Genomic DNA, 19,511 nt, shown 5'->3' on the forward strand with positions numbered 1-19,511 from the left:
AATCCAGCATAACTGAGAGGATATCTCAATCCCAGTCTGCCTTATTGTATGAGATATTCAAACGTATTTAAAGGGAAAAATATAAATAAATTAAAAATAAAATTAAAAACATGAAAGCAACTAATATATAACCGTATCTTGTTATTATATATGTAGCTTATTTTTTATCTTGTTATTATATATGTAGCTTATTTTTTTATCACTGCCTTTATTATTTTACTACATCATATTTAATTTAACTACACTTAATACATGGATAATATAAAATACCCTACACTATTAATAATACCTCCTGCTTCTGACATTCTCCATACATTCTTATGGCAACATGCTACACTAGCGCCTCCTGTCGGTGGGAGTTGTATGCCCTGGTTTTCTTTCATACATTTTAATAATAGAAATTTAAAAAAAATTATATAATCTATGAACTTACTGTTTTTTTGCTCAAACATAAAAAAATATTAAAGCGGCTATTAACTCTGTCTTTGGTGGTTTAGAAAGATAATAAATTACTAATATACCTAATTGTGAGAAATTTTACAAAAAATATTCGTATGTTTAATTTAAATAAATATACATCAATATATAATATATTCAATAATTCAAAATATATTTTTGTAAAGCGTGTTTTGAGCATCAACTTTGAAGATGATTTACGACTTCAACAAGAACGGAATGCCGCATTGAACTGACACAGCTTTTCTGAATTGACCTTTAAAATGTATAATTATACGTTTCACGTGGTTTAATCAAGAACTTGTTATAAAATACAAATGAGAATAAAATTTACCACCAATGAAAGGAATGTTCTCTAGCGGCCAGACTTGTTGATATTGCCAATATTTTACTGGAGTCGGAAGTATTATAGGGTGCTATACTGCTAAAATCGAAAAAACTTACTTCAAATCTTCTACAGTATGAAATCTTAAACACATAAACCATCAAAAATCACGAGAAGCATTTGAACGACCCTAGAAACACAAATCAGTTCAAGGTTCCTGAAAACATTAATAATAATATATGCCCTCGTGGTGCTACGCTGTTTCTTGCATATAAATGGTTCGATTTTCGCGAGAAGTTAACTTCAAAACAACGTCTAAAGGATGAAAGCCGATAACGTCATAAGTTGGTGCATTAAATTTCTGAAGTTTTCAGGATTCTGGCAGCCAGATTTTACCAGCAAATGGAAAGTTATCCTGTATCGGATGCTCACTGTGTTCATCTTCGTGAATACGTTAGGTAAGCTGTCCCAGCATTTTTATTACTAACATGTTTGACTGTGATTTAATTTTAAATCGATCATAGTACATACATAGACTTATAGATTATGGAAGTACCTAACTAACTTTTATGCAAAAAGGCCTCAAACCTATTATTGCGTTAATCTTCTCTGAACTGGTTTGAAAATTGCTGTACATACCAATAAATACAGGGTTTTCCAATAAGAGGTGTTATTTTGATATTCAATCCTAAAAGATCAATGGTTTCGTTGCTTGTGTGGCACGTAGCGCCGTCTTGTTGAAAGTAAACGTTCTCCAGATCAATACCATCCAATTCCGGCCATAAAAAATCATTAATCATCTCTCGATAGCGCAATCCATTCACCGTAACTGTTGCCTCATTTTCGAAAAAGTAAGGTCCAATGACTCCGCCGGACCATAAACCGCACCAAACAGTCACGTTGAAGATAGAGAGGCTTTTCAACAATAACTCTTGGGTTTTCCGAGCCCCAGATGCGACAATTTAGGTTGTTGACGAAGCCACCGAGGTGGAAATGGGCCTCATCACTCAAGATGATTTACATTTGATTCACTCAAGTGAATTTTAATAATTTCAATGCGTTGTTGAAGCGTGTGTCGTTCCATTTTTATATGACGTAGTTTCTACTTGTCGAATGTCAAAAAATGACAGCTTCAAAAGTAACATCTACCGAAATAGCGGGCTATTCAAAATAACACCTCTTATTGAATACCCTGTAGAATGAACTATTTTATAACCACGATACTGGAGTCGTGTTGCGTACCTACTTATTTTATATTCAATGTTCACTAACAATATTAGCAATTATTTTATTATATCCTTTGATGACCGTAGTAATATCCCAATATCATCGGTAGGGTCGGCCCTGAGCCACACGGCGCCTGGCACTAGTGAGAACCTGATGGGCGCTTTTAGGTGTTGTTATTAGCTTCTCTGCTCCTTGGCGACTTCGCAAGTCGGTGCCGGGAACGGACTGCTCCAATTGCACCTGCACATGGTCCTGGTCCCGGTCCTGATCATAGGATAGCTTCCTTGATTGTGAAAGTGAAAGATAGGTCTCACATTTTAGAAGAGCTGAAGGCTTGATATAATGGATGATGAAGTGAAGGCGCTGATAATACCTAACACCTAACAGTCCTGACACATCGCCCTTGAGATTATTTATCGTTAAAACGGAGATACACAAAAATGCAAATCATCCGAATATTATTGATTACAGTGATCACTTGCCTAGGCATCTACTGGTTTTGACAAGGGGCGCAAAAAAATGTATCGCACTAGTCGCCTTTTGTCTCAGGACCGGCCCTGAAGACAATAAGTACATTGAAAATTAAACATAGATAACTTTTTTTTCAGTTTTCTTTATAACCATACAAACCGTAGACTTGGTCGTAGTTTGGGGCAATATACCCCTCATGACTTCTGATTGCTTCCTTCTGCTGACAAACTTCACGCACGCGGTCAAAGTGTTCATGATTTTGGCCAAAAAGTCGCTACTTCAACAGATTATTCACGATACGGAAAAACTCTTAAATTTCAAATATAACTCAGTAAAACAGGATTTTGTTGACCGGTAAGTAGATGGGTGAACCTGCTTTATAAGACTATTCGTAAGAACCACTGTTAGTAAGTACATATTATATAAAAAGTGTAGCCTACATCATTCGCCTCTACTATAAATCGCTTTTACGCACAGCGACGCGTTCTACATATTTACCAAACGCATAACTTTCGTTGATAGATTTTTCGTGGCTATCTTTTTGCTTATGACGCTACTTAGGTATACCACTCCTGCTAATTCACCCTTTGTCTCTTCTATCTATGTAGGTACATCGTTTCTCAACCCCTACAGTTGGGAACGGTCGCACAATTTTCTTCGTAGTAATGCAGGTTTCGTAAGACTGAAATTGTTTATCAGGAGCGGTCACGGAATTATTTTTGCACTTTGGTAGAGTACAATAACTGTAATTACGAGATGCTAATGTTTTACCTAGTGCTCTTCAATATTAAAAGCGATTGAACTTGAGAATAAGAAACGTCTTGACCCTCGCCGCCGTCATACAAAATACAGTGACTGTTACAATATGACGTACGTTTTTTGTTGCTGGTGACGTCACATAAATAAACCACATATTTGGCGCATTTTCGGGAGACCCAAAAAATTAAAACTTTGAAAATTATTTGAATTGTTAAAATTAACTAAAATAAAAAAAAATAAAATACTGATATATACTAAGTTAGGGGGCGATTTCATTATCTTGCTCATAAGCTGTCAGAAGCACTATACATAGGATAAAGTATATTTTCGTATTCACCATCGCTCAAAAACGCTTATGTATAAGATAAAGTCCCTCTTTGCTAAACGGTAGGATATTATTGATTATGAAAAATTAAAAAAAGTCCTGGAGTTCATTATTCGCAGAAATGCGTTTTCATGCTCTCCAATACTCAATCAACAACATTATTTTCTTAAATATATAGTGAGAGTGGGTTTTAATTACTTTTCGGTTGAAAAACATGACCTAAGAAATCAACGGATACCACGGACTTAAAAAGCCCTGAACAGCGCATTAGGCCATTTAACACATAACTATATTTTTCATGATTTTAGAGACAACTTTGGCAATTATTTGTGAGTAAATCAATTTTTTGTTATATATGTATATAGTTTTTTTGCCTCAAAGACAAAATTAAGTTTTGTATGAAAACATCCGCGCTGCCGTTCATCTTGTGTCTACGTGAATGTACCTCTTCGCGTGTTAACTGTACCGAACCAATAAAGCTTGCATATAAATAATTTGTGGTATTTCAGGCACGCCCGGAACACGGTTGGCATTTTGGGCATTTACCTTTCCATTTGTCATTTCATAATACTTTTGTGGGCCCTTGGACCGTTTCTTTCTCAACAGGAGGGAGCGCTTCCGTTGAATGGGTGGTTAGTACCTATATTTGATAATAAACTTACAACTTCATCAATATTGTTTTTTTTTTTTAATTTTCCAACCTAAGCAAAATACTTTTAAGTAAAATAATTGTAAAAACCTACTTAATGTTTAATATTTCTGTTCATTTTCCAGGTACCCCTACAGTATAAGCTATTCGCCCGCATATGAACTAACCTACATCCATCAGTTAGTTGTGATATACAATTTGGCAATAACGAATGTCATCATAGACACACTAATCACAAGCCTAATTAGTCAAATAGGCTGCCAATTGCAGCTATTAAAGCACAACTTGAATCAAATAACGGTTGACATTCACGATGGAATATGATTCGAAGGAGTTTCTGGAAAATGACACATTGCAAGCAGTTGATGAGGAAGAGGTCTTATGAATGATTTTTTGTTTTTTTCAGAAGATTTTTGCATTGGTGGCCCCAATGTTTATTTATAGCGGTGCTCCGCAACCTTTTCTCACCCACAGCACATCAAATTATAACTTACTAAATATTCAACGCACAATTTGTGCATATATTTTTAAGTGATAAATTTACCTAGCAGGTAGTTAGGTACATATAATTCTATAATAATAAAAAAATAAAACTATCGTTTTCACAGCAGAGAAAAATCATTCTTATGTTCTGACTGTAGTTTTTCATCTTCACGAAAATCGGATTTAAAATTTACTTTGGGATTCACAGAAGTGAAAAACATTCTTGTGTTCTGACATAGCAAGCTATTCACATTCAAAAAGTAATACATATAGACAAAACCACATTCGGATTCAGAATGGAAAAAACTAATGATTCTTGTGTTCTGACTACAGCAAGCTATTCACATTCAAAAAGTAATACATATAGACAAAACCACATTCGGATTCAGAATGGAAAAAACTAATGATTCTTGTGTTCTGACTACAGCAAGCTATTCACATTCAAAAAGTAATACATATAGACAAAACCACATTCGGATTCAGAATGGAAAAAACTAATGATTCTTGTGTTCTGACTACAGCAAGCTATTCACATTCAAAAAGTAATAATAGCAAAGCCACATTCGGATTCAGAGTGGAAAAAGCTAACCATTCTCGTGGCCTGATTGTAGCTATTTGTGTAGACAGTAACGAGTCATAATATAATTAAAAAAACACACGCTGACTCAATTTGTAAAAAAAACATTATTATGTGAATGTAATATAATAACTAGGGGACTGATGGGCAAGAAGGATGGAGATGTTTGGATAAGTTTGCATTAGAAACAAATTCGATCTTACAAGAAATATATAAATTTATATAGACATTAATATAACATAGCCTTTAAAAAATAAAATTAAAAGATATTCCAAGACAATATTCATTTTTCACATGACTAAAATAGCATATTTTTTTAAAACTTTATTCGTTTTGCCCGACTACGGCGGGAGATGGATATACATATTTGGGGTAAATTAATAATGATATCTAATCATAGTATTTGTCACAAAAGTACGATCCTTGGCCCATGTTCGCCGAACAGGGTCCAATCTTGGCAGTCGGCAACACTGGTTCCAATCTTCAATCATTGGAGATAGTGCAAAGAGGTCACGGTTCTCTGTCGTTTCGACAAATATCTTTTCTTTTTTATTGGTTTTTCCTATTGGATTGTTCAGGCTTATCAAATGAAACCTTTATCTTTGCAGTAGTAACCTGCAGTTTTAGTTTTTGCTCGTAGTCATCATTCACCTACGGATAGTATTCATATACAGGGTGTATCGGCACGTACCCGACAAACTTTAACCAGCTATTCCTTAGCACATTTGGAATAAAAAATGTTAAGAGCACTTTGCTGTCCGGTAACATTTTTTTTTTCAATTAAAAACAAAAAAAAATATTTTCCACACTCCGTCACTGTCATTGGCATTGCTTCTCGTGTTCAACGGCTGTTATTAGCAAGTATGTCGAAAAGCGTCTTCGCTCTTTCGTACACACTAAAAAATAATAGTTAAAATTGAGACGAATGGTGCCATGCCATTTCGTTGTGATTGTAAAAGCGCGCCAATGTAGGTACATACGTACATTATTCAACGAAACTCGAATAAAATATTGCCAGATGGGTTTTCAAACTTTGACAAAGGATAAAACAGTGGTGACATGTGGTAAAATTATGATTAATAATTTTTTTATTAAAAAAAACGTTTACGAAGGGCAAAGTGGTAGTAACATTTTTTACTTCATATATGCTCAGGAATCACTGGTTAAAATTTGTCGGGTACGTACTGATACACCCTGTATAATTAATAAATTATCACCCTAATTGATTATCTATATCAGAGGTCACTAAGATGTTTGTAGAATCACCCGCGGGCCGCAATTAGATCTTGGTGGAGGGGGGTGAGGTGTCGGAATCCATCAAGTACCAATTTTATTTTATTTTTGTATCACATCTGCAAAAATTCAAAGTGTGTGACCAAATGTCATGTTCACAAATAAGTCTACTACTAGAAATGAATAATAATAATGTTTGTTTATTTTAGCTGAACAGGGTGGTGAGTGCAATACTCTGTCTGCCATATAAAAGCGTATATCTAAATAAGTGGTATTAAGTTGAAAATAAAACTAAAGTAAAATAAATTAACACATATTTAGCACTTGTACTACAGTGGCTAAATAATTGCACTCAGAACGCGATAATGGTTTCCTTTGAGTTACGTCTACAGATAAGTCCGCAAATCAAATCTTAAGTTGCGTTCAAAATACAAAAGACTGGTTTAAATTTAAGAGTATTTCTGCATAAAAGTCCATGAGCTTAAATAATCTTTAAATGCGGAGCAAGCAAATGGTTTTCCTCTGAATTTTGCAGCAAATTGTGTGAAACTAGAATTTAAACTCCACTCGGAACATGCCAACAGTTTCCTTTGAAATGTGCATTGAAAGTGCAACTGGAATTTTAACACATCATTTGGAAGACAAAACTGCTTTTAACTAATTGAATCTTTTTGCGAGTCCACACCTTTGATTAAAACTACATCCAGCACGTGAAAATGGTTTCCTCCGATTTATGCAGTACACAGTCTTCATCTTGGATTTTATAAATGCACTTCGGACACGATAATGTTTTCAGCAGATGAATCCAAAACTGAAATTCTATCGTAACATTCTGAACACAAAGCTGGTTTTAACTTTAAGAGTTAATTTTTGTGCGAGTTCCCAAGGTTAATTAAAAATATACCCAGACCACGTAAATGGTTTCCTCCGATTTCTCCAGCACATAGTCTGCAGCTAGAATGTTATAACTGCACTTCATACACGAGAATTGTTTCTTTCGAAATGCGTCTGCAGATGGATCCACAACTGTAATTTTATCTTTACTTTCTGAATCCAGAACTGTAATTTTATCTGTAAGCAAGTCCCCAGTTTAATTACCATTAAACTCATAATTACTTATTACATTAATTAATTATAAAATTGAAAGGGGATATTGGATCACCTATTTATTTGTGTCTAAACTGCTTTCTAATAATGTAGGTGCATACGTAAGTACCTGTGCTATATCCTTTCTCTGGGTTTTGTAATAATTTCTCAAAAATGGATCTGCAACCAATTTTTTTTTTTGTGGTCAGAAGGCCGCACTTAAAGTGCTCGCAGGTCGCACCAAAACCTCGCTGGCTGCAGGTTCCCCTGATCTGTAGTAACCACACAAATGATAATTTAATTAAAAATAGTTCCCCTATATAAATATCAATCTTTATCATAGAAAAAATGTTTGCAATCCTCATTCCATTAATCAGCGGTCGATTAACAGAGACTGGCAGACTGACACATTCAGAGAAATTATGTTTATCCCTATCTCAGCTTTAACAGATTCGATATTGTAATTATTTAATACGCCCGCTCTCTCTGTCTTGCCTGTCCATTCCCTATCCGTGTTATGCCCACCCTCTCTGTCTTGCCTGTCATGCTCTATCCGTGTTAAATACTAAGTTTAGTATTACCCGTTAAAACTACATGTTTTGAAATATCACGACCAACCGGTTGGTAGTATGATAGTTAGTTCCGACTCAGGCGTTGCGAGCCAGATTTTCCACTTAGAATGTTGGAAATGGGTGGACTTCCAACATCCTGAGTGTCAGGACCTAAAGTCTGGAAAAAACTGCCCTTATATAAACTACTCACAAACTGCCACATGATTTAAAAAGAAGATAAACAGAATTCAAAGCGAGGCTTAAAACTCATCTCTTCAGAAAATCATGTTCATAAATGGCATATTTACTTAGCTAAGCTAACTGGTTAGTATCTGAGTAGGGACCTAAAGTCATTTATAGAATGTATTATCTCATGAACTAGTGTGCAAAACTCGTACAAAAAGCCAGTAAATTTTCATACAGCCACATTGCAACTAATATGTAAATGTACAGAATTATTCCAACGCTCTTTCGTCATAAATGTATTTCTTGTTCACTTGGACATTCGTAGAACTATCACGATGCTGACATCTACAAGAATTTATCAAAAAAAATTGTATTTCATAAAAAAAGATCGATAATCAAGTGCGCCTCTTCGCGCCTTTTAGTCCTTTAGCTTACATTTTTATCAACGGATGGCGTTAGTACTAGTATGTCATTCACAACTTTTCATAACTAAAAATGATAAGTGATCATGGTGTCCCACTTGTGTCTATCAACGCAGTGGCCTAAGTACACACACGCCGAGTGAATGGCGGGACCACATTCAAAAGATACGGTACGTCTTTGTATGAAATTTTATGTTTTTGTTTTTATAAACATCTAAAAGTGTTGACACACGAGGATTTGTTTTCATATTGTGGAGAATAATCTGTTCTGTCTATATAGTCCAATAAATCATGCCAGCATGCTATAATTTGACATTTAATTGCGTGCATAGGTATTTGAAAATATGTACCGCGTACGGGTATAGATAAAACGGAGCAAATTAACTAGTTCAAAAGGTTAACAACCAGGGGCGTAGCTATAGCATTCATATGTGGGGGTGTTCGACCCTATGGGTGCAAGGGGAATGGAGAAGGAGGGGGAGAAAAGAGAGAGAGGGGGGGGAGTTTTTGGGACCTATACTTACAAATAAATTCACATCACATTGATAAAAGAGATGGTGAAAATAATATTGTTGTATTTTCCAGGAATGTAATCTACGAGTACTATTCTCTTTTTCCCACGCAATACTAAAGCCGATGGGGGGGACCCTTGCTAAAAACTAATGAGATATTTATTTCAGGAAGCATCGGATGATTACTTGTACCCAAATGAAGTCACCTACCAGAGACTTGTATCTTGTGTAGTTCACCACCAGCAGATACTCTCCCTGAGGGATCAGATGGAAGAGTGCTTCAGCTTCACCATATTTGTGCAGCTCACCGTGTCTCTATTCATTATCTGCGTGACGGCCTTTCAGATTGCTGAGGTACCTATTTAAAGTATCAAGTTAACATTGATTTGCAATGTCTAATTTCAAAAATATTTCAATTAACTTCATCAGCTTTGTACAATTATTGTCACTTTTTTTAATTTTTTTTAAATTTAACCCAAATGCATGATTTATTTATTTTTCTGGAAAAAAAATATTTTGTAGATATTTACATGCATATGCAAGGAAATATAAAGAATTTTATTTTTTTGTAATTTTTTAATGATATTTGATTAAAAAAAAATTTTTGCACGTTTACAACACCATGTATTTAGTAAAAATTAATATGAACAATTTACGTATGAAAAAAAAATAAAAAAACCTAAAAAAATTTCTCAAAACTAATAAGTGTACCGGAAAAATACGAGTTTTTACATATAAGTATTGTATTATTGTATCTACTTACCTAAGAAAATCAAAATAATAACAGCAAAACAAAACTGTAATTCTAACCTCCAACCAATTTTCGAGAATCTTGACTTTTAACAGAAAAAGTGACATTTAACAGTCGCGAAAGAAAAAAAAGGTGATGCCACTCGATAAAATATATTACCGTGAACTTGATAATTCTAAAACGGCATACATTAAGTATACACCAAAGAGTTAAAGGTGGTTTGAAGGGTATGTTGCAGTTTTGCAACAGTATGCATTTAAGGGTTAAGAATACATGAAACATATTTATATGAGCAGTTTGTTTATGAAGATACTTTTGAACTAAAAAAATTGTTGAAATGTAGAAGTGTAAAAGTAGGGTTGTTTTTTATGTCAATACTGCACAAGAGTCCTGACTGCCCCCAATTGTCCGTAGTCAGTGGAACTATGGCATCCCCAATCGGGGTATGAAGGGAGCGAGGAGGGGGAGGAGATGGGGTAGATGTACCTGGATATTCAGATCAGGTCACCAACCAAGGCAGGAGAAGTGGAGGCATTTTCTACAGATGGCCAGGCCTCTACCAAAGGCTCGTAGCACCTATGATGACAATTAATAAAAATTCATAATATTATGTTTTCTATTAGTCTATTTATCAATAGAATGCCCAATGAAGGTTCTCGATAATATTATGCAAACTATTAAAAAAACTTGTTCATCTACATACACATGGTGTCAGGAAACTAGTGATACAAGTAGGAAATGTGAATCTACATCACATTTGGAGTATATATGGTGGTATACAGAGATGTGCTTTATTTCAAATATTTAAACCCTTGACTCTGTGCAGAAACGGGCGGTCCGTTTGATAGATTCCCCAATCTTAACAAACGGACTGCAATCTTTAGAGCACAGGCGTCAGGTAGGTATGCTGTCCTTGTTCTATCGGTATTACAATGGAAGATGCTCTGAGGAACTAGCGTCATTGATCCCTTCGGCACCGGTGCGTAGTCGGGATACACGCCAAACGCGCGCCCAACATTTGTACACAGTTGACACTTGTCACATGAGAACGGGTCGCTTCTACGATTCGTTCTTAAGTTCAACAGCTCGGCTGTGGAACGAACTGCCGGCCTCTGTGTTTCCTCCCTCCTACAACATGGGACTCTTAAAGACCCATGTTCACTCCTTCCTCTCCACAAAAAGACCCTCCACACAGCATCCCCAAAGATGACATAGGCCCTGAGGGAAATTATTTTCTTCAGGGCCTCCTGTGTGGAGTAAATATAAAAAAAAAAAAAAAAAAAAATCCATTTCAAATGGAAATGCAAAATGCAAAATGGGTATTTTCCATTTTGCATTTTAAATGCTTTTCTAAAAACCATTTTGCATTTTGCATTTTAAATGCTTTTCTCAATGCATTTTCCATTTTAAATGCTTTTTTTGCAACATTTTTCCTACTATCTCCACTCATCTTTTTTTCATAAGCCCCAAATATAAGTCGGTCCTCAACCTTTTATGAGAGATAATTTACATTTGTCAAGTTGCTCCCTGGTAGGAGCCCTGGCAATTGAGTGATATCATTACAAAAACTACTGATTCAAATACAGAACATGGGGCCATGACGCTGTAATATTAAATGTTAGATAGCAGTCTCTATGTTCTTACGTTGGCAACATTAATCCTGCGCAAATTTTTTGTGGTTTCATTATCTGTAGTGGTGTTTTTGGATTTACCATCATGTAACATGTTTGTTCTACATTGATGTCCATTATTAAATGACAAAATTGTTTAAAAATTCTATAATTATTTTGATTGTTTGACCTGAGAAACCATTTTGCATTTTCAATGCATTTTGAAAATAGGTATTTTGCATTTTGCATTTGAAATGCTTTTCTAAAAACCATTTTGCATTTTCAAATGGAAAAGTTTTGACCCATTTCCATTTTGCATTTCAAATGGTTTTGGATACCCATTTTGCACATCTCTGGTGGTATAACACTTTTTGATTTTAGCTTTCCTTCAAATAAATGGATTCTGAAGTTGATAAATCAAATTTGAAAAAAAATGGTCACTACGGATTTACTCTTAGCTTTTTATTGTCTTTAAAAATTTGTTCAAGCATAGACCCGGCTTTAAAAGCTTTTAAACCATCAGTTGCCGAAAAAAAACATTTTTGCATTCTATATGAAGATTCATCAGTTTTCTGCTTGTACCACTATTTTCCGGACACTGCGTAATTATTTTTATGGAGTCATCATTCCAATATAATTTAGATTAACACATCTAACCAAGTGTAATCTGTTTAATCACATTTTTAGCAAATTGGTGGAAATGCGGTGGAGTTATTTGGAATGGGGTTATATTTAAGTGTCATGCTGTACCAAGTATTTATATATTGCTGGCATGGAAATGAAGTCATTGTACAGGCGAGTCTTTATATATATAAAATGATTATAAAAAATTAAAATTAAAATCAATACAGTCGATTCCGGTTAATTGATACACCGGTTTATTGGGACAGCCGGTTATTTGGGACAAAACCGAAGGAACGGAAACCAAATAAAGAAACTAATACTAATTTACTTGGGTTATCTGTCCACGATTCCATTTAATGGGGACAAAACCAAAGAAACGGAAACCAAATAAAGAAACTGATACTAATTTACTTCGGTTATCTGGGACACAATTCCATTTAATGGGGACATATTCCGATCTGAAGTCGATGTAAAAGCGCCCTTGAGGTGATTTTGCACAAAAACGGCGCTATACAAGTCATCCAATTATTATTATTATTAAAACATGTCTCAGTAAACAGATTTTAGTTAAGAAGGGTTGGCATTCGGTGGGCGGCGCGGCAGTTTCGAGGTCATTCAGCAGTAATTCGGAAGACTTCGCTATGTTGTTCGATGTCCACCGACATTCGTCAACGTAAAGTTGTTCAGTTCTCAATATACTGCCGCTCGTGTAAGTAGCCATTTTCGAGGTTATTATTATTATAACATGTAATTGTTGGTCCATGATAATTATTTTATTATTAGTACCTATCTTTGATCATTTTATTTTTTTTATTCATAAATACGTAACTATAGTTAGAATATACAGTAGAACCTCGTTAATTCGAAATCCAGCGGACATCAAAAATCAAATTTCGAATTAACGAATTCCCACGTAATTCGAAATTTTATGAAAAAAAAAAAACAAAAAAAATACGCCGAAAATCGATTTTCTCGGCCGCCTCTTCAAATCCGGGTGGTATTTTAGTTGTAAATTCGTATTAATACCAATTATTTCTTTATTTTCGCGGTCAATTACCGTAGCGGGCGGCCCTTTAAATTCAGATATTCGCAATAAATTCGTAAAAATGCTATATATTTACGCGAAAATCGAGATTTTGCTGCTGATTTCGGTCGCGGCCTACCCTTTAAATTGAGATATTCGTAAAAATACGATATATTTCCACGTAAATCGAGATTTCGCGGTAATTTTCCGTCGCGGCCGGCCCTTTATTTCAAATATCTGAATTTGAATTCGTAAAAATACGACATATTTCCGCGTAAAACGAGGATTCGCGGCCGTATTCCGTCGCGGCCGGCTCTTCAAATTCAGATATTCGAAATAAATTCACAAAAATGCTATATATTTACGCGTAAATCGAGATTTCGCTGCCGATTTCGGTCGCGGCCTACCCTTTAAATTGAGATATTCGTAAAAATACGATATATTTCCGCGTAAATCGAGATTTCGCGGTAATTTTCTGTCGCGGCCGGCTCTTTATTTCAAATATCTGAATTTGAATTCGTAAAAATACGATATATTTCCGCGTAAAACGAGAATTCGCGGCCGTAGTCCGTCGCGGCCAGCTCTTCAAATTCAGATATTCGAAATAAATTCGTAAAAATATGATATATTTCCGCGTAAATCGAATTTTGTCGGCAGTTTTTCGTCGCGGCCGGCCTTTTAAGTTCAGATATTTGAAGTAAATTCGTAAAAATATGTCGTATTTCGACATGGATCGAAATTTTTCGGCCGATTTCCGTCGCGCCGTATTTTTTCAACTCGGATATTCGAAGTAAAGTTAGTAAAAATACGATATATTTCCGCGTAAATTGAAATTTCGCGCCCGATTTCCGTCGCGATGATGAAATACGATATATTTACGCGTAAATCGAAATTACGCGGCCGAGTTTCGTCGCGGCCGACCCTTTAAATTCAGATATTTGGCGTAAACTCGTAAAACTACGACATATATCCGCGTAAAAGGTATTTTCTCGGCCCTTTAAACTCGGATATTCGAAATAAATTTGAAAAAATATGACATTGCAGTGTAAATCGATTCAGATTTACAAAATAATAATACTAATTAGGACGATGTATAACCACGTAAAAATACATTTTTCGGCGTTTTACCGCCACGGCTGACTTTTAGATTCAGATTTACGAAATATTACGATTTATTTTCGCAAAAATCAAATTTTTTCGAATTACACGAACAAATTTTCGTGCGCGGACAAAAATAAATTTCGAATTACGAATTAACGAATTTCGAATTAAAAAAAATTTTGTATGAAAAAATTTTTCAGCGGAAATTTTTTTTGCGAAAATTTCGAATTGCGCGTTTTTTCGAATTATCGGGGTTCGAATTAACGGGGTTCTACTGTAATTATTTTTCTATGAGTAAATACTTTTTTTTATAAATTTATTAATATTTAAAATACATTCGAGAGAACTCGAATAAATGTAATATATGTATACGTATAAAAAAAAGTCAATAAATATAAATATAAATAAAAAAATTTACCTACCTACCTACCCTGAACTTCGCTTATTTGGGACAGCCGCTTATTTGGGACAGCTGCTTATTTGGGACAGCCGCTTATTTGGGACATCCGCTTATTTGAGACAAAATGTTTGGACTTGATGTGTCCCAATTAAGCAGAATCGACTGTATGACCATACAATAAAAATGTATCTTTGTTGATAGTTTTGAAAATGTACAAATTAATAATGTAAGGAAATCATGATGTAACACCAATACAACAACCTACAGTCTGCCTCGTAACAGGGATACCTAGTGACCTAGGACTGTAAATACTTTGTATTTCTTACATCCTGTATTTTAAGTGGATTCTTTTATTCCAGAGTGAAGACATCAATTTTTCCGCATACACCTGCATGTGGTATAAATGTACGCCACTTTTTAAAAAAGATTTGAGGACTCTAATGAATCAGTCCATTCGACCGTTGCAACTTACCGCTTACGGGTTTTTCAGCCTTTCTGTGCAGACATTCATGAAGGTAAATTAAGTTGAAGATGAATTGATAAATTAGCGTGGGAGAACATGTTCATTTGTTCAAATTCATATAGTCCTGCTGCCGAGAACTCCATTCTAAGCTCTCTTTTTGCTACGTGTTTCTTTTAAGAGAGTGAGGGAGAGGTTACGACGGAGCTATCAACAGGATGGTTAGAGTAAAAACTTTTATTGCTTTATTTCATTTTATAGAGATTTGTTAATTATAAAATGGACAGTCAATCAATGCAGCTATTTTCAACTCGCAATGCGATTTCCAACATGAGCTGTGGAGCATACATCCATTTGACTTCCAAATAATTAAACCAGACATAACATAATTAGTTATACGGTTGGAGGTGTTGCTACCAGTGGCGGCTCGTGACTTTTGGGTGTACTAGAATGTTAATATTACAAAAAATGGCATTATTGATGTTGTTATATCTGAAAACTATTTTTAATTCTCAGCTACAGCAACATCAATGATGGCATTTTTTGTTATTGACTGTTATTGTTTTGTTATGACATTAGCACTCTAGAACACCCAAAAGTCACGAGCTGCCACTAGTCGCTATTCAACACATTCACGGACACATTAAAGATGTGATATGACATAATGTATATGTATGCCTTTTGGTCACGAAGTCAATACGAAACAGAGGACTGGGAAGTCAAGTTTTGTATTGTAGTAATATTAGCTTGGTGATTTGTGTCACAGTGCAAACACTTTTATACTTGAGAGAGTCACGCGTAATTACGATAAGCGGTTTCTTTTTTTATTACTGAATTTCATTGACTTCAGAAAATACATATTTTTTTTCCTTTTATACAAAATACAGCATGTGTCTCACAAACCTGTTTGCCGGCAAATGTCCATCAATGTGTTAAAACTTAGTTCAAATGTTCAATGGTTCTTTTTTTTACTGTCTGCCGGCAGTTACGTATAAACGTAATGTATGTTATAATCTATGCGTTCATAGATGCTGTAAATTTAATTCTTCAATGGAAATACAAGTTTCGCAAGTTATGCTTTAAAACATTAAGACAAATTATTTGCGCTCGTATACAAACTCAATTCCTTTACAAAAGGAACGCCTATACAATATTGTATCTGTGATCCAATCCAATATTGTATTTGTATGCCTTTCTTGAAAGAATCGAGTTTTTATTCGGACAAAGCTATTTATTCATATTCATTTTGCGTATGTACAGGCAAACAAATAATTTGTCATAAAATTTTAAAGCATAACTCGCAAAAAGTTTATTTTCATAAAATAATTAAATTTACGTCATCTATGAACGCGTAGATTATAACGTACATCATGTTTACCGTTAAGTTATAATTTAAATATTAAGTACAGCATATTTTAACATTCCAAATATCATATTAATCCATTTCAGTCTAACAAAGCTAGCGGCCAAACCAAGTAATCCAATAATTTACAGATACATTTTTTAAATAAAGAAATAATACTATCGAAATATTTAAAACTATTATAATAAATAAATTTATTTCTTTTAACTTTTCAGATAATTAAAGCATCCTACTCATTATTTACTTTACTAAAAAATATGGACAATTAAATAGCAGATTCAAAAAAATCTTTCAAAAATCAAGAATATAATAAAAATTCTTAAAATTTGCATTAGTAGATTTAGACTTTTGACAAATTTTCGCAAGTGTGCGTAAAATTTCAAAAAAAGTAGAAATATTATAGTACACTTTACAAATATCACCAAGTGAAATAATATTTTTTTTTGAATAATCTTTCTTTGTATCAAATATTATATGCATTAATAAATTATATTAATAAAAATAAGTTTTATTATAATGTATGAGTAAGTACATATGTACTTTTGATCTGTGTATAAAATATAATATTGCACAAAATAAAATAACATATACAAACATGCCATTTTTTTATTTGTTTGTAACAAAAGTCCCATTCAAAAGGTGAACAAAATAAAGTTTTTTACAAATAAAACAAACACTTTGTATTTAACCACGAATATATATTATTTAACACATCGACCGGTTTCGCTTCAACCAAGCTTCATCAGGATATAATAATAACTAAATACTAAGACAGAGTTGTTGGTTATAATATATAGGTTGACAGACAGAGGGAGAAAGAATATAATTAGACAGAGACAACATTATTTGAAAGAGATGCAATGGTTAATCAATAAGTGGAAGGGAGACAATAATATACATGTAATTACAAGTAAATTTACAAACAATTAATGGTAATAGATTATATAGGTTTTATACATTATCATAGAAATTAAACACAATAATAATAGTGGGTATTAATTAAACATCTCAGAACAACAATATATAGTATCATGGGCTGAGATGAATAGTCGGAAACAAGTTAAAGATTGGGCTATGGGGTGTATTTTTTTGTTTAGATAAATTAATTTGGTTATTAAGTAAAAATTCCGACATATTTGTATTTAATGATTTCCAAATTTCTAAAGCTTCTAAATTGTCTAATTTAATACCTAAACTGTTTTTATGTAACATGGAAGTGCCTGAGATTTTATTAAATGTGTGATCTGTTGAGATTAATCTGTGGTTTGCGAATTTAGAGAAACCCTTGCCATTTAAACATCGTAAGTGTTCTTTTATTCTGACATTGGCATTTTGTGCTGTTTTCCCTATGTAGAAAGCAGGACAAACATTGCATTTTAGTTTATTAATACCCGAATGGCTTAACTGATCATCTTTATCTTTAGTATTAATTAAAAATCTTCCGATGTTATTGTTTGTATAGAAAGCTGTTTTTATATCTGAAGGAAGGTTCTTAACACTTAGGTTAGAAAAATTATTTATGAATAGAATCCTACGCCAGTGATAGTTTTGGGTGTCATTGTTTATCGGAGTAATTTTGTAAAGGAATGTATTTGTCGATATTTGTTTTTGTTTCTTATTTAGGATTTTATTAATTAAGTTTGGATCATAGCCATTATTCGACGCTATTTATTTAATAAGAGATAATTCATTTGTAAAATTAGTGCTAGACAGTGGTACGGAAACTAATCTATTAACCATTGAATGAAATGCCGAGTGTTTATGAGAGATTGGATGGTTAGATGTATTGTGGATAGTTATGTCTGTGTAGGTTGGTTTTCGATATATATTGAAATCAATTTTATTGTTCACCAAAGAGAGTGTGAGGTCGAGAAAATTTAAGGAGGAATTAATGCCAATTTCTAAGGTGAACTGTATTTGGGTGTGAAAAGAATTTATCAGTTTGAGGAAGGCATTGAGTTGTCGATCCGTACCCGACCAAATGCAAATTATATCATCGACGTATCTTTTCCATATAAGTACGTTTTCTAAGAGGGGGGATTTACAAGAAAAATGTTATTTTCTAGATTATCCATAAATATATCAGCAACCAAGGGAGATATCGGAGACCCCATTGCTAGTCCCGTCTTTTGTTGATAGATAGTGTCGTTGAATTTAAAATAATTTTGGTTTAAACATACATTAGACGAGGGAGATCATTAGTAAAATCTCGTGGCAATTTGGAATTATTAAGTAAATAATTATAATAATTTAATAATTTCATTTAATACTAATTAGAGATTTGCTTTCAGTTATTGGGATATTCGGGAACAAGTTGACTACATCAAAAGAAACTAATTTACTGTTACTCGGAATTACTAGGTCATTTAACTCATTAATTAGCTCTAATGAGTTTTTAATAGTGTATTTGGGGGAAAACACTTTGGAATTATTAAACACATTAGTGATAAAAGATGCTATTTTAAAATTTGGCGACTCACAATATGCAACAATTGGTCTAATGGGGGTGTCCGTTTTATGTATTTTTAGAACTCCATATAACTTAGGGACTTTAAGGTTTTTTGTCAAAAATTTTACTTTATTATATGACGCATCTATAAAAATTGTTTAATTAGTACCCACTATTATTATTGGGTTTAATTTCTATGATAATTTAAAAAACCTTTATAATCTATTACCACTAATTGTTTGTAAATTTACTTGTAATTACATGTATATTGTTGTCTCCCTTCCACTTATTGATTATCCATTGTATCTCTTTCAAATAATGTTGTCTCTGTCTAATTATATACCTTCTCCCTCTGTCTGTCAACCTATATATAACCAACAACTCTGTCTTAGTATTTAGTTATTATTATATCCTGATGAAGCTTGGTTGAAGAGAAACCGGTCGATGTGTAAAATAATAAATATTCG

At 33.7% G+C, this 19,511-nt stretch overlaps 1 protein-coding gene across 1 annotated transcript; it reads left to right on the forward strand.

The window, feature by feature from the left end:
- Nucleotides 1-1,103: 1,103 nt before the first annotated feature.
- Nucleotides 1,104-19,388, forward strand: LOC149420339 (4-vinylanisole receptor-like). The gene is made up of 8 exons (XM_089636341.1): nt 1,104-1,239; nt 2,617-2,833; nt 4,073-4,195; nt 4,338-4,512; nt 9,431-9,616; nt 12,311-12,418; nt 15,132-15,287; nt 16,811-19,388. The coding sequence occupies exons 1-8, from the start codon at nt 1,104-1,106 to the stop codon at nt 16,862-16,864; spliced, it is 1,155 nt and encodes a 384-aa protein (XP_089492467.1). The 3' UTR covers nt 16,865-19,388.
- Nucleotides 19,389-19,511: the final 123 nt, after the last annotated feature.

The sequence above is a fragment of the Hesperophylax consimilis genome, chromosome 10 (genome assembly GCF_061612785.1).
Source record: "Hesperophylax consimilis isolate HC1 chromosome 10, BYU_Hcon_1.0, whole genome shotgun sequence".
Lineage (NCBI taxonomy): Eukaryota > Metazoa > Arthropoda > Insecta > Trichoptera > Limnephilidae > Hesperophylax > Hesperophylax consimilis.